The 16,674-nt window shown below is 43.6% G+C and overlaps 1 protein-coding gene across 4 annotated transcripts in view; it reads right to left on the reverse strand.

Moving 5' to 3' along the window:
* Positions 1-3,877: 3,877 nt before the first annotated feature.
* Znf331 (zinc finger protein 331) overlaps positions 3,878-16,674 on the reverse strand; it is a 28,571-nt gene continuing 15,774 nt past the window's right edge. Inside the window, exons 1-6 of one of the 4 annotated variants that reach the window (XM_075942912.1) lie at positions 14,298-14,381; positions 13,954-14,107; positions 13,096-13,248; positions 12,937-13,016; positions 11,975-12,101; positions 3,878-7,421 (exon numbers count right to left, since the gene is read on the reverse strand). In XM_075942912.1, the coding sequence (XP_075799027.1) occupies positions 6,136-7,421; positions 11,975-12,008 (1,320 nt within the window). In that variant the 5' untranslated portion in view covers positions 12,009-12,101; positions 12,937-13,016; positions 13,096-13,248; positions 13,954-14,107; positions 14,298-14,381 and the 3' untranslated portion in view covers positions 3,878-6,135. Of the gene's footprint in view, positions 7,422-11,974; positions 13,249-13,953; positions 14,108-14,297; positions 14,382-14,674; positions 14,776-16,539; positions 16,609-16,674 lie in introns of those variants that run through there. The other 3 variants (XM_075942903.1, XM_075942926.1, XM_075942919.1) reach the window with 3 other exon arrangements.

A 16,674-nucleotide genomic window follows, 5' to 3' on the forward strand; every position in this document is an offset into this window, starting at 1 on the left:
ACTACCTTCATTGCCATAGGAGTGGAGAGTATCACCTTGGACACCTTGGAGGGTCCTTTTCAGGTTAGTTCTAGCACCCTTTTCGTTCTTTGCTTGACCCAGAGAGTATCACTAGACTCAAACAAAAGGAAGGTGCTGGTGGACTGAGGTTGGCTGGATCTCTCAGATAGTCAATGAATAACCTGTATGGAGAACTAGGGTGCCTGTTGTGACTTGAGAGAGGAATGGCTAGAGAGTTCTGCCAACTGCTGCCCTCTGAGCATCGGAGACAATGGAGTAAGTCTTCTAGACAGTACCTCATAGGGGGTAGATGTCTTCCTATGTGGGGTGCAGCAGGCAGAAACAAGGAATGCATGCTTCAGGTCTATGACAGTGAACACCTGTTTCTCTGGATGACCCAGCCTCATGAGAATCAGAGGTTCCAGGCTTCTTTGTAAGCAGGAGAGGTGCATTCCAGGGTACTGACAAGGACCAGGATGCCTGTCACTTCAAGCCAGCAATATGGATTGCAATAGTCCTTTTGTTTCCAGGGTCATTGGGTATTCTTAATTTGGATAGAGGTAGCTGAACTGGTTAATTGAACAACTATTGGAGCTTGGTGTTAGGCCAGTCCTGAATGTTGGGTTCTTCTGATAGAGTGTGAAACACCAAAATTTTATTGGGTTTCTGTAAATTTGTCTTATCATCAGAGAAGGTGACGGAGGCTTTTTTTTTTTTTTTTTTTTTGGTTTTTCAATACAGGGTTTTTCTTTAGCTTTGGAGCCTGTCCTGGAACTAGCTCTTGTAGATCAGGCTGGCCTTGAACTCACAGAGTTCCACCTGCCTCTGCCTTCTGAGTGCTGGGATTAAAGGTGTGTGCCATCACCACCCTGCAAAGGCTTTTAATGTATGTAAAAGGTCTTGTTTCAATCAGTTAAACATCCTTTAAGTTACCTTTTGCATCTGGAACATACTTATACCTTAAGTTTTTAAGAAAATTTTACTACTTTTTAAATATTTGGGGCCAACTGAGTGACAAAGAGAATTTTTTTAGTAGCTGTCTTTTTTTTTTAAAAAAAGATTTATTTAGTTATTTATTTATTATGTATACAACATTCTGCCTCATGTATGCCCACATGCCAGAAGAGGGCACCAGATCTCATTACAGATGGTTGTGAGCCACCACGTGGTTGCTGGGAATTGAACTCAGGACCTCTGGAAGAGCAGCCAGTGCTCTTAACCACTGAGCCATCTCTCCAGCCCCCTAGTAGCTGTCTTTAATTATTTAAAAAAGGACTTAGTGAAAGTTGTTTAAAGTCTCCCTAATTAGTGTTGGAAAGAAAGGAAAATCCATTCTGTCTAGGCTGTAATTGTCTGTCTGAGAGCCCCCCCGACGAGACCAGAGACAGTGTTTTTCCCCCCCACTTACTTTTTCTTTTCTTTTTTTTTTTTTTTTTTTTTTTTGGTTTTTCGAGACAGGGTTTCTCTGTGGCTTTGGAGCCTGTCCTGGAACTAGCTCTGTAGACCAGGCTGGTCTCGAACTCACAGAGATCCACCTGCCTCTGCCTCCCGAGTGCTGGGATTAAAGGCGTGCGCCACCACAGCCCGGCCCCCACTTACTTTTTCAAATGAAGACATAAATCACGAAAGAGAAAGGAGTAGAATGTTCTCTTTTGCCTTCGACTTAGCTCAGGGGAACTTTCCTCCTGCCCTGGACCTGTTCAGGGCAGGCAGGGAACAGAGAGAATGCTCACCTGGGTGAACCATTTCCCCCTCCTTGTGTACAGTTTGCGTAGACAGCCGGGGGCCCTGGATGTGAGGCCCCATCGCTCCCCATCCCCCACACAGCGACCAACCCTGTGAACAGGAGGACAACAGAACAGGCGAGCTCTCCTGCTCCGGTAGTGGGGCAGGTGGAGGTTTTTGTTTTTGTTTTTTTTTTTCCTGTTTTTTTTTCTCATGACCTAGCAGAGTCAAAAGGATTCTGGTCCCCAACAGGAGCGAGGAACAGGTCTTAAGCCAGGTAGGAGGAGGGTCTCATATATCAGCTCAATACAGGGAAACGAAACTGACAGAAACATACACACGCACATTCACGCACGCATGTACACATACAAAGCAGCCACCACACATTCATACACCTGAGCTGACTGAGGGATCCGGTGACGACGCACATGGATCCCAGTACCCGCCTTCAACCTCTCCCGTGTCCAAACAGAACTCACCTCCTGAAGTGACAGACCAGCAACATGGGTGCTCCTTAAAAGTGTCCGCCAGGCACAGCTTCCTCTCTTGTGTCCTTTTTCCTCTCACGCCTCTCTTCTTCCTCTTGTCTCTTCCCTTTCCTCTCCGTCTCTGTCTGTCTGCCTGCCTCTCTCATGTCCCCACTCCAACGTGGCCTTTTGCTTTTTCACCCTCCCCCCACCCCCAATAAACATTTTGCATCAACTGTTGTGCATGTATTTGTTTACTGGCATATCTCCTCATCCCTGTTTCCACTTCCCCAAGTGTTGGTATTACAGGTGCTACCATGCTGCTCAGTTTCTTTCTTTGCTCTCTCTCTCTCTCCTCCCTTCCCCCTCCCTCCCTCCCTCCCTCCCTCCCTCCCTCCCTCCCTCCCTCCCTCCCTCCCTTTTCTGTCTGTTTGTCTTTCTTTTGACAGGGTTTCTCTGTGTAACAGCTCTGGATATTCTGGAACTTGCTTCATAGACCAGGCTGGCATTGAACTCACAGAGATCTGCTTGCTTCTGCCTCCAGAGTAAAGGGATTAAAGACGTGTGCCACCACCACCTGGTCTTCCTTTCTTACCCCTTCTGTCTCTAGTTTACAAAGCAATAGTGAGCAAGAGAGAGCCAGCTCCATTGGTAGTGGGGAGGGAGTTCTGGGTCCCTTCTGATATTGGCGTGGTGTATTCAGAAGTGGGCAATGAGGAGCAGAGCATCTACAAGGATATTTGCACATGAAGCCTAGTGCAGGAGGGAAGGCTGCTTCTGAAACCTGAGTCTGGCACTGTGAACATGCCTAGAAAACTCCAAAAAAAATCTTTTTTTGTTTTGTTCTTGAGACAGGGTTTCTTTGTGTAGCTCTGGCTGTCCTCGAACTCACAGAGCTCTGCCTGCCTAGCTGCCTCCGTAGTGCTGGGATTAAAGGGGTGTTTCACCACTGCCCGGAGAGGACTCAAAATTATTAACATATTATCAATACATATACGACACAATAATGAGAAACCTTAGATGATATATAACACTGAGTAAAACAAACATATCTCTTTCTTCAGCCCTAGATTCATTGTCTTGACCAAGTTCCATAAGACAGTCCTGGGCGTCAGGCACCCACTGTCACACAACTGAAGTTCTTCTGCGTCTAGCATCTCCAAGGAGCTTTGAGCATTTGAACTCTTTCCAGATTTTTATTTTATTATTATTATTTTTAATATATTGGCACTTGGTCTTGAGCTCTATCTATTCCTTCTTTTTCTTTTTTCATTAATTAAATTTTTTCCATTTGTGTTACATCCCATTCTAAGTTGCTCCCCCATACCCACTACTCCTCTGTCTCCAGTCTGAAAGGACGGCCCTCCCATGGGCATCAGCAAAACATTGTCCCTTTCTGGGCTCCAGAAACTTTAACTCTAGTTCCACTCACATCAAACCCAGGCCCCCTTAGTTCCAGGCTCCTCCCCGAGTTTATCATCCCCTCATTCTAGCCCTCTCATAAGAAGGCTTAGTTCCCATCTCTGTTCCCCACATCCCACCTAGGACTCTAGGAAACATGTGTCATGGTTCCCTCACCAAGACAAGTGCTTTCAGCCCCCTGCCTCCATCTGCAATGTTCACTGGCTGCATTAATTTACAAACAGTTGATCTGACTACACAAATCCAGTCCAAAGTTACTTTTTAAAATTTTAGTTACTTTTAATGAATAAATGTGTTACACTTAGTATTTACTTTGTATATTATCTTTGTAGAGAACACTGTGATGTTTTAATACATATATACAATGGAGAATGACTGAACCGAAGAAACATCCATCACCTCACTTGTGTGGTGAGATTTTTGATCTACTTCCTCATTTTAGTGTTAGGAATTCCTGTGACTCTCCTGACATGCCATAGTGGTTTTCCTTTGCGTTTCCTTGCTGAGGAATGAGGTGGGACACATTTCCATCAACTTATTGGCCACCTGGTGATCTCTGACATGTGTCGCCTCTTGAGTCTCTGTTGACTGTGGGCTTCCTGATGCCTCGGGCAGTCTGCAGATTGGTGCACACCTCACTCTGTTCCTCACCTTTCTTTTTTTCTTCATCAACAGACTCTAGTCTGACGAAGTCTAATGATCTTTTCCCTTCAGTGTGGTCCATGCACTAAGAAATCACTGCTTAATCCAAGATGGAAACAGTCATCCGAATGCCATCTCGGTCGCATTCCAAGGGAACCCACAGGGGTCTACCTGGAATGGCTCGTGATAACAGTACTAATGGTGATGACCACAAGAACAGTGGTAGGCAGATGGAGCTGACAGTCTCCTAAGACAGTCTTAAGGAGTTTACATTTATGGGAAAGACGTGCACAGAACAGACATTTTATAAACACAGGCAGTCTTGCTATATGGAGGTTTTCAACTTTCTGATGGCACAAAAGCAGTCCAGACAACCATAACCTTTTTTTTTTTTTTTGTTTTTTGAGACAGGGTTTCTCTGTAGCTTTTGGAGCTTGTCCTGGACCTAGCTCTTGTAGTCCAGGCTGGTCTCGAACTCACGGAGACCTGCCTGCCTCTGCCTCCCCAGTGCTGGGATTAAAGGCATGAGCCACCACTGCCTGGATCATAGCCTTTTCAAATCACAACATTGTGAAAGGGTGTCCACACAACTATGGATTTTTCAGCTTTGTGACAGTGTGAAAGCATGTTCAATATAACTACTGATTTTTCAGGTTTACAAAAGCATGCCCAGTCTAATCACTGATGCTGTCAATTCTGTGAAAGTACAGTCAACATGACCTGGTTTTTCAGCAGTACAGTAGCACAGACATACACTGAGCATAAGTGCTTTTTCCATTTTATGACAGTGTGAAAACCTCCAAGCCACCACTTGATTTTTCAGCTCTAGAACGGTGTGAAAACATATTCAATATAACTACTCAATTTTCAACTCTGTAGAAGTGAACTGAACCACAAGAACTGATTTTTCAACTTCAAGATGGTGTGACAGTGTACCTAATATAACCACAGATCTTTCAACGTCACGATGGTGTGAAAGCATCCTTGATCCACCACTGATTTTCACTTTTAACACAATATTCAGAAAAACTTTTTGAGGCATGGTGATGCTATGTAGACTAGTCTGAAATCTGGTATGTTGCTCAGGCTAGCCTTGAACTCTCAATCTTCCTATCTCAGTCTCTTGAGGCTAGCACATGCCTGACCATTAGTCAAGAAATTGTGTGAGCCTCTGTATTTTATTAGTGAATAGACTTTGTGTTAGATGATTTGCCCAGTGTTGGTGAAGGCATGCTCTGAGCACACTGGAGGCAAGCTGGGTTAAGCTGTGGTGTTTGGTTGATAAGGTGTCTTAAGTGCATTTTGAACTGATCTCCTGCAGTGTAAGATGGATTTGTCAGGGGTGAGGAGCAGCTTGTGAGTGTCTCACAGAGAGCAAAGAGCTGGAATGGTGATGCTAGCTGGTAAGGCATATGCCAAGACTAAAGGCTTTGTCACAAGTGTCACATGAGAAGGGTTGCTCCCCTCGAGTGAACCTAAATGCAATGAAAGGTGGAGTGGTTTTGCGCATCTACGAATTTACGCAACAAACTTATCCAGTAAGAACACCAAGAGGAAAGGAAGTGATTGCTAAGGAAAGACCAACTCATCCAGTAAGAACACTAATACAGAAGGACATGATCATTAAGAAAAGTGACTTTTACACTCCCCCAATTTACTTCTAGTATGCCTTCTGATATCAAGCAGGCAAATGCCCATGGTAGGCTTTCTTAAGATAGATTAATCACCAAGGAAAGAATGAATGTAAGGTAGAGGCCTTGGTGTGCTCTTTGTAGCCAATGTTCTCAATGTGCATGAGTCTTCTAATGTTCTCTTTATATTACTGTGAATCTTTCCACACTCCTAACATGGTTTTGCCATGTGAGTTTTCTCGTGCTGTCTAAGCTGATGGGCATGACTGCACACATTCCTTACGTTCGTGGGGTTTCTCTCCGGTGTGAATTCTCTCATGTTTAAGAAGGCCTGATCCATATACAAAGTTCTTCCCACATTCCTTACATTTATAAGGGGTTTCACCAGTGTGAATTCGCTCATGTTTAAGAAGTCTTGATCGATATATAAAGTTCTTTCCACATTCCTTACATTTGTAAGGGGCTTCACCAGTGTGAATTTGCTCATGTTTAAGAAGGCTCGATCGATATATAAAGTTCTTCCCACATTCCTTACATTTATAAGGGGTTTCACCAGTGTGAATTCGCGCATGTTTAAGAAGGCCTGATTCATACATAAAGGCCTTCCCACATTCTGTACATTTATAGAGTTTCTCACCTGAATGAATTCTTTCATGGTTAACAAGGCTTGAAAGCCAGTGAAAGGCTCTCCTACATTCCTTACACTCATGTGGTTTCTCGCTAGTGTGAAGCTTCTGGTGCCGAGTGAGGAAATTGACTCTAGTGAAGGACTTCCTACACTCTTGGCATTCAAAGGGTTTCTCACCTGTGTGGAGTCTCTCAGGCTGAATGAGGCTGGAATCACAAATAAAGGCCTTCCCACAGTCCTTCCACTCATAGGGCTTATCCCTACAGAGAATTCTCTTGTGCTGCATAAATTTATAGAGGTGCCTGAAAGTCTCCCCACAGCCTTTACACTCATAGCATTTCTCCCCAGTATGAAACTGCTGATGCTGAGTGAGTTTGTCGCCACACCTAAAGGTTTCCCCACAGTGTTTAAGTAAGTATGGTTTCTCCCCACTGTGAATTCTATGAACAACAAGGCTCGAACCCCAGCAAGAGGCCTTTCCGAAGCTGTTACAATCATAAGGCTTCTCCCCGGTGTGAGTTTTCTGGTGCTGAGCAAGTGGATTGCAGCAGAGGAAGGCTTTCTTGCACTCACAGGGCTTCTCGCCAGTGTGAATTTGATGCTGACTAAGCAGATACCCATGACTGAAGGCTTTCCAACAGCCCTGACATAAGAAGGACCTCTCCGTTTGAGGCCTCACATATGGTGTTGGTGTGCTATCTCTCTCAGTGGGTGCTTTTCTAGTACTGTCTGTTACATTATTGACATTTCCCTCTCTAGAGCCCAGCAGTTGTTCATATTTACCTTCACCAATCCCATTAGGGTGGGGAGATAGACTTCTGTCATTTGGATTACTTTTGTAAAAGCTCAATCCATCAATGCTTCTTCGACTAGTTAAATGGTTGGTTCTATAGGATGATTGTGTATCTGGAAGAAAAATAACATTAAGAAAAAAATATTTATTTTATGTGCATGAATATTTTGACTGCATTTCTGTATGCTCATTACAATTATGCCTGCTGTCACTGGAGGTCAGAAGGAGGCATTGATGCCTAAGAACTGGACTTACAGATGGTTGTGAGCCACCTTGTGAGTGCTGGGTACCAAACCAGGGTCTTTTGTAAGAAGAGCAAGTGTTCTCAACTGTTGAGCCATTTCTGCAGCCCTCATTTGTTTCTTTTAAAGGGAAGAATCAGAAGCAAAACTCACCACAATTCAAGTTTTCCCAGCAGAATTGATAGTTTGGGACCAGAGCGGTTAGGGAGGGAACACAATGGGGGCTCATGCTAAAGGCAAATGGGAAAGGACACTGACTGCTGCTCTGGGAATTCTCCGTAAGAGGGCTGAAGTGTCTTAAAAGCAAGCAATACAATGCATGCTGTAGATGGTGAGATGATGTACTTGGAAAATCCAGGAAAGCCAATATAGGGCTGCTGTGGAGCAGAATACACATTCAGGATGACATGCATAAGCCTGCAGGACATTATGTTAAGGGAAATAAGCTAGGAACAGAATAACAAACACTCTGTGTTCTTATAATAGGAAATGTAAAATTGGGCAGTGGTGGCGCACACCTTCAATCCCAGCACTCAGGAGGCAGAGACAGGCGGACCTCTGTGAGTTCAAGGCCAGCCTGGTCTACTGTAGTAGGAGGGGCAGCAGCGTTCCCAGCGCCCGGCCACCCGCATGGTTAGCTTTACACCAGAAATAATTACATGGAAACTGTATTCTTTTAAACACTGCTTGGCCCATTAGTTTCAGCCTCTTACTGGCTAACTCTCACATCTTGATTAACCCATTTCTAATAATCTGTGTAGCACCACGATGTGGCATCTTACCAGGAATATTCATAACCTGCATCTCTCGGAGAGGAGAGCTATGGCGACTGCCTTACTCGGCTTTCTTTCTCCCAGCATTCTGTTCTGTTTACTCTGCCTACCTAATTTTCTGTCCTATTAAAGGGCCAAGGCAGTTTCTTTATTTATCCAATGAAAGTAACACATAGACAGATGAGTTTCCTCCATCAGTCTACAAGAGCTAGTTCCAGGACAGGCTCCAAAGTTACAGAGAAACCCAGTGTCAAAAAACCAAAACAAACACAAAAAAATCTTGATTGATGAAGTTGAGGGTAAAATCTGGGAATAGTGGCTTCACCTGTAATTGAAACACTTAGAAGGCTGAGACACGAGGGTTGCCATAAGTTTGAGGCCAGCCTGGGATACATGGAGAGTTTCAGGCTAGCCAGTGAAACCTGAGTAAAAGAAAAAAAAAAAAAAGTAGCAGGTAGAATACAAGTTCCCCAAAGCTGGGAGGCTAAGAAGCAGGGAGTCAGGGAAGTTGTTTAGTTGATAACAATGCAGCAGATAAATAGGAAGATTAAGCTCTAGTACAGAGCTGTAAGGAATAGAGATTTAGAGCACTGTTTGTTTGTTTGTTAAATGACTCAAGTTGTCCAGGCTGGCTTTGAACTTGGAAGGTGGTTAAGACTGACTCTTGATTTCTGCCTCTGCCTCTTAAGTGCTTAGATAGGAGGAGGAATATGCTACCATGCCCAGCTTTCACATATTTCAAGATAATATTCTCACTACAAAGAAAAGATGAATTTGTAAAAATACATCATTTATTTATTATATGTAGTGTTCTACCTGCATGCGTGCCTGCATGCCAGAAGAGGGCAGCAGATCTCACTACAGATGCTTGGGACCCACCATTGATTGCTGGGAAATGAAACTCAGGAAACCTGGAAGAGCAGTCAGTGCTCTTAATTTCTGAGCCATCTCTCCAGCCCCCAGGATGAATAATGCTGTTCGTATGTGTGTGTGCGACACACACACGTGCTACAGTCCGAGAGTGGAGGTCAGAGGACAGCCCGCGGCAGTTGGTTCTGCCCCTTTACCATGTGAGCTCTTGGGATCGAACTCAAGCTGCCAGGCTTGGCAGTAAGTGAATTGTCTTGCCAGCGCCCTGAAGAAAAAAATTTTTACAAGCTCAAAAAACTTCCTAGTGTCTTGCTAATTAGCCAGACTTCAAGTTGCAAGGGTTTTGGCTCAGTTGCCCTAGGAATGTGATCACGGGTGTGTTTACCTCAGTTTTTTTTTTTAATCAGGAACTATTAGGTTGTAGTTATTGGAAGCTCAAAATGATATTGATAAAGGCTTCATGAAAGAGACAGCTTTAAGGAACAAGCAGGAAATCAGATGATGAGGAAAACACTCGATCACAAAACCCTCAGGGTAAGTGGAGCAGGACGGCTGCCAGCATGCTTGAATTTTTGCCAGAATTACTCTTCTGGTTCTGGGGATGGAACCCTGAGCCTTGGGCATGCCAGTCGAGGTACATCTTCAGACCCCAGATCTGGGGAGGAGGGGTAGTGAGATAACTTTGAGTTGTGTGTGTGTGTGTGTGTGTGTATATATACATATATATATATATATACACATATATACATATATATATATATATATTTTTTTTTTTTTTGACAGGGTTTCTCTGTGTAACAGCCCTAGCTGTCCTGGAACTAGCTCTTATAAAATAGCTAGGCTGTCTTTGAACTCACAAAGATCTGCCTCCCTCTGCCTCCCGAATGCTGGCATTAAAGGTGAGCACCACCACGGCCTGGCTGAATTGTATATATATTCTGCAGCCCACGAACTACTAGTAATCTTCCTGCCTCAGTTTCCCAATGCTAGGATTATATGTGTGAGCTCCTGAATCCAGTTAGGAAGGCAGAATTAGAACTTTTTAATTCCTGATTTTCTTTTTTGTTGTTGTTGTTGTTTTGATATAGGGTTTCATGTAGCCTGTAGCAGAGGCTGGCCTTGAAGTTGTTATGTAACTGAGCATGAATGGCCTCCTGCCTCTACCTCTTGAGGGCTGGTAGGATGGGTGTTTGTCATGATACCTTGTTTTTTTTTTGCAGTGCAGGGGATGGCTAGGATTCTCATGCTTGCTAGGCAAGAGGCCAGTCAACTGAGCTGTATCCTTAGCCCTGTTTCTTTTTTTTTGTCACCTCAAACTTTTTTTTTAGTTTTTTTTTATTTATTAATTAAAGATTTCTGTCTCTTCCCCGCCACCGCCTCCCATTTCCCTCCCCCTCCCCCAATTAAGTGCCCTCCCCCGCCCGAAAAGCAATCAGGGTTCCCTGTCCTGTGGGAAGTTCAAGGAACCCCCACCTCCATCCAGGTCTAGCAAGTTGAGCATCCAAACTGCCTAGGCTCCCACAAAGCCAGTGCGTGCAGTAGGATCAGAAACCCATTGCCATTGTTCTTGAGTTCTCAGTAGTCCTCATTGTCCGCTCTGTTCAGAGAGTCCAGTTTTATCCCAGGCTTTTCCAGACCCAGGCCAGCTGGCCTTGGTGAGTTCCCAGTAGAACATCCCCATTGTCTCAGTGTGTGGGTGCACCCCTTGCGGTCCTGAGTTCCTTGCTCGTGCTCTCTCTCCTTCTGCTCCTGATTTCTTAGCCCTGTTTCTTTCTGAGACAGGTTCTTATGTGGCCCAGGCTGGTCTCAAACTCCTACGTGCTAACACTGCAGGAATGTGCTATCATGCCTGGCAAGTTCAGTTTCTGTCTTCTCTGTGACTACTCATTTGTACTTGAGTATAATTGTCTCCTGCAATGACATAACCATGACTCACAAGCTTGTGAGAATGAAATGCACAGCAAGCACACACTGTGCTTTTAAGAGTGCATGACACATGGTAGGCCTAGCATTTGCCTTTCTTCGAATTATTTTATTTTACGACATGGTCCTTATGGTGCTAGCCTCAAATTCACAATCAAACTCATAATGGGACTGCAGGCACGTGCATCCAATATCAACCACAAGGTTCACAGACTGTAACTCCCGATCTCACTTTAGATACAATATGCTGGCAATGGGAATCTACTCACTTCAATTCTAAATTAATTAATTAATTAATTAATTATTTATTTATTTATTATGTATACAATATTCTGTCTGTGTCTATGCTCGAAGGCCAGAAGAGGGCACCAGACCCCATTCCAGATGGTTGTGAGCCACCATGTGGTTGCTGGGACTCAGGACCGTCTCAATTTTACACAAACTCCATGTCTAATTTACTTTAATTTCTATTAAACACAAAGGAGGACTCAAGATCTCTAGATGGAGACGTTTCCCCTAAAGGTGGGTCCTCAAAGTACAAAAGGCTCCCAAAAGCAGTTTGGGTGTAAACACAACATCTAAAGACAAGGCGGCCTTCTTTGAAGATGGTTATAGAGATCCAGAATTCCAATTCACCACCCCTCGATCATGAGGGAAGAGAGAAGATCACAAGGAGGGATAACCAAAGGGGACAAAGGCTGATGGATTGGAAGAAGAAGGCTTGGGGAGTTCACTCTCACACTGACAAAGCTCAAAGCCTTCTTTTGCAACAGGAAGAAGAAATTCAGCCAGTCTCTTGGAAAATGGTCCTGAAAGTCATAGGCGAATATGGATGCTCCGGGGAAGTATACAGCTTACCTATGGAGACCAGGTTACTGTAGTTTTCCAGCATCACATCCCAGTACAGCTTCCTCTGCACAGGGTCCAGACAGGCCCACTCCTCCTGAGTGAAGCCTATAGCCACATCAGAGAAGGTCACCAAATTCTGAAAACAGAAACCCACATACACCGGATGAGGTGGCAGGAGAGACCTTCAGGATGAAGGAGGCATTGGCTGGCACTGTGTTAGCTCAAGATGCGTGGCAGCAGGAACGCCACATTCCGGACTGAGCTCTGCTGGGTTACTACAGAGCTTATGGCTTGGCAGACAATGATCTGCCAGGGAGAAGATGAATCAATCTTCCCTTTTGTTCACAAGCACAGCGTGTGAGTGCCTGCTTGGTAAATTTCCAATGGGGATGGGGTGGAGGATATTATGGCATCTTTATCCTATTATTTAAAAAAAAAATAAGTTCATCTTGATTCTGATTGTGAATGTGGACACATGCATGCCATACAATGTGGTGGTCAAAACGACAAGTTGTCTGTTTATTGTGGTTTTGAGTGTCAAACTCAGGTTGTCAGACCTTGGTGGCAAGTGTCTTTACCTGCTGGGCCATTTCTAGCCACATCTTTTAGGTTTTTGAGACAGGGTCTTGTTATGTAGCCCAGGCAAACCAAGAGATTCATGATCCTCCTGCCGCAGACGCCCTCCACATGCTGAGATTAGAGAGGTGCACGACTACATTCAGATTAGTTTTCTTTAAAAGTTATTTGTTTGTGTGCAGGTACATGTGCGACTGTGTATGGTCAGAGAACTTGTGGGAGTCGGTTCTGGGGATTAAACTCAGATCACCAGGCTGGGCAGCAAGCATCTTAATGATGAGCAATCCTGTTGTCTCCCAGATGCTATTCTCTCCCTCCCCACTCCATGCTGGTGTTCAAACCCAGGGCCTTGTGAGTGCTAAGCATTCCATCACCGAACTACACGCCCGGCTCACCTTCTCTCTCTGGGAGTACAGGGGGTTGAAACCAGGGCATCATGCATATGAGGCGCTCACTGTACTCAAGTCTCTGTTCTCTTCAAAAACAAACAATTTTATGTATATAAGTATTTTGCCTGCATGAGTCTGTGCCTCACATATATGCCTGGTACTTACAAAGGCCAGAAGAGGCTGTGGAATCCTCTGGAACTGGAGTTACAGATGGCTGTGAGCTGCCATGTGGGTGCTGGATATTGAAGCTGAGTCCTCTAGAAGAGCAGCCAGTGCTCTTAACCACTGAGTCATTTCTCTAGACCCTCTCTCTTTGTTCTTAGGAAAGAAAAATTTTTCCTTTTTAAGATCTTATTTTCTTAAAATTAATTAATTAATTTATATTATTTAATTAATTTTGTTTTTTGAGACAGGGTTTCTCTGTACAGCCCTGGCTATCCTGGAACTCACTCTGTAGACCAGGTTGGCCTCAAAACTCAGAGATCCACCTGTCTCTGCCTCCTGAAATCTGGGATTATAAAGATGTGCACCACTATAGTTTTTTTTTGGGGGGGGAGGGGAGGAGACAAGTGTCTCTCTATATAGTCCTGGTTGTCCTGGAACTTGCTATGTAAAACAGGATGGCCTCAAGTTCTTTTAATTTAGGCTTTGCATATTCGAGTGCTCTGAATGCTCAAGTCACTGAGCAGTCTCCCTTTGTAATGACTGAAGTATGAAAACATCTCTTCTTATAGACAGGCTAGGGAGACTTAAGCCTATTGGCGTCATATACTTGGCTGACTGACACAACTGTTAGTTCTTCCTTTCTCCTGTTCCTGATGCAGAGGACACTGGTACCAAACGACTAAGCATCATACGGCAGTCTGACAGGACCATCCAAAACCAAAATGTTTGTTCTGGTTTCCATGGCAAGCACGTGGTTAGAACCCTATTCAGTACAGTGTCAGATTGACAAGCCTCACAAAGCTTGTATGTCAGCATATATGAGGATGAAGATCACTGGACATATTCCTTCTTACCTACCCAGAACATAAGACCAGTCCGCAGAGATGAACGATGCTTTCTCGTATGGTCCAGTGGGACCAGTATGTCCAACTAATCAGGCCACAGAAACGACAATATTTTACACATGGGATTTTGTTCCTTCATTGTCATGTTACTCTGGACCAAAAAGAAACTGAGCACACAGGAGACTCTCAAAAATAATTCAGTGATTGAGTAAACACATAATATGGGACTATCCTTCCCTGGCATAAGGAAAATTGGGAAATAGCTAAGAAGGTAAGACTTGCCTAGCTCTAGGTAATCATAGCAAGGTTCCCACCCCTGACTAATACCTTTTAAGAAGGAAGGAAATATACACTTACACGGTCTATGGCTCCAGGACTCAAAGCTTTATCTGTCATCTTGAGGTTTCTTCCACAATAAATGCAAAGTGTGAGAGGTGAGAGCTAGAGGAAAAAGTGAATAATTAAAACCAGTGGCAGCAGGGTTCTCAAATGACGTATAGCTTTTATTGTCACATCCCGGTCTAGACACAAACACAGTGAGGCACATCTGAGAGAGATTAAAAAGATTCTGGATAAAAATCAAGAACATGAGAAAAAGGCATTTTACTTTTTTGGGGAGAGGGGTGTCTCAAAGAGTATGTCTGGGAGAAATCTGGGATGCTGTAAAGAATCTGGCTTTGTCTCCAAACATCTGGCCTCTACCCCCAGATTTCAAGAGACAGTCTCCCTCTTACCTGATAAGAATGCTTTGCCTTGCTCTAGGCGGGGGCTGAGAAATCTGTAAACACCAACTTGGTGAAGGGCTTGGATCACACAGCCACAACGGACCTGGAGACTGAGATCAAGCATGTAGGCTGTTAGTCATTCATGCTAATGTGCTCGAACCCCTGCCAGCTGAATGTCAGATCTTGAGTGACAGTTACTAACCTCATAGTGTTTGTTTCCTTTTTGCTAAAATTGGAATAGAAAGATTATGAGATGTGGCTGTCCCAAATTTAAGATAATCTATCTAAAGCATGCAGCAATATGTAAATGATTAATATCTTATCTATTACTAGTAAAGATCAAGAATTTTAGACATCTCTTTATTAATTTTTTTCTTTGCTCTGGGCCTCAAATAGAGTTTCTTGCACATGTTAGGTAAGTACCCCATCACTGAGCCACATCTCTAACCCCATTCACTGTTTGCCTTCTTGATTAATTAATTATTGTTTTTTGAGACAGGGTTTCTCTGTGTAATAGACCTGGCTGTCCTGGAACTCACTCTGTAGACCAGGCTGGGCTTAAACTCACAGAGATCCACCTGTCTCTGTCTTCCAATAGCTGGGATTAAAGGTGTGTGCTACCACCACCTGGCTATTTATTTGTTTATTTAGCAACGGGGTTTCTCTGTGTAGCCTTGACTGTCCTGGACCTTGCTCCGTAGACTATAGGCATGTGTGAGCAAGCTCAGCTTTCCTTCTTGATGCTTAAGTTTGTGGTTTTTAAACTGTTTAAATAAATGACATCAATGTCAGGTTTTCAGAGGTTGGTTTTCATCATGAAACACTTATATAACTGTATTCCATGAAGAAATGCATCCTCTCCATGAACAGCCAGGGGTCAGAGTAATTCCGAGTCAAAAATCAGCTAAGAGGCTGCATCCAGGGTTCTCTGTGATGGACCCACATCCCTAGCTCTGGATTCCATTCACTAACTAAGCTTTGGGGTCGTTTGTGAATTGACACAAATATTTAGGAGGATGCACTGCTCTAGAAACAAAACACATGTGTTCAAATGTGGGAGATTGAATTCTTTCTTTCTTTCTTTCTTTCTTTCTTTCTTTCTTTCTTTTCTTCTTCTTTTTTTTTTAAAGAGACAGTTCTCCCAGGCTGGCTTTGAACTCTTGATTCTCCTGCCCCTACTTCCCAAGTGCTGGGATCATAGATCTACATCACATAGAATTTATTTTTATTTTTTGAAAGAGAATTTCACTGTGGAGGCCAGGAGCCATTGTGACGAACATACAGCCCTGTGCTGCTGTGCACATGGTCATTGTTCTTGATCATCCGAAGCTGTTTCTCTCTGTGAGCTTCTTAGCACCCCTCACTCTTACCTTCATATGTATGCTGCTTCTCATGGTTTATAAATACCCACGCTTACCATTATTCATGTGATAACCAGTTAGTATTTACTAACTGATTATTTAATGCTTGGGGTTATAAGCATGTTAACGCATTCTATCCTTATAATGACTCAATTTTCAAAAGGTCTCACCCACACAAAAGTAGGAGGAACCAGTTACAGGTCAAAAATTCTCTCTCATCTCAAATACTTTTTAATTAATATTATATTATTGTCTACGTGATATACTAAAGCAGGTCATTGGCTACTGCCCCAAATGGATACAATGTGGGTGGGTCACAAGACTGCACACTTTGCACATGGTGTAGTGATGTTAGCACCTTTGACCTCATCTATTCGTTTCTATGATATCTGCATTATCTTTAAAATAAAGAAAAACCATCACCATTTTTCTTTTAAAGTATGGGTATCAGCACATCAACTGACCAATTCAGATCTATAAGGCAACATTCTCTAATCAAAAAGAGAAACTCACCTTTCTTTTAAGATGCTTCAAAGTCCTTCTTAGCGAAGACACAGTCTCTTTGGTTATCCTACAGAGGCTCTGTGGAGAACAGGTTAAAACAGAACACACACCCGAGGCTCAACTACTTTTAGACTATCAGTTAAA

This window comes from Microtus pennsylvanicus, chromosome 1, assembly GCF_037038515.1.
Source record: "Microtus pennsylvanicus isolate mMicPen1 chromosome 1, mMicPen1.hap1, whole genome shotgun sequence".
NCBI lineage: Eukaryota > Metazoa > Chordata > Mammalia > Rodentia > Cricetidae > Microtus > Microtus pennsylvanicus.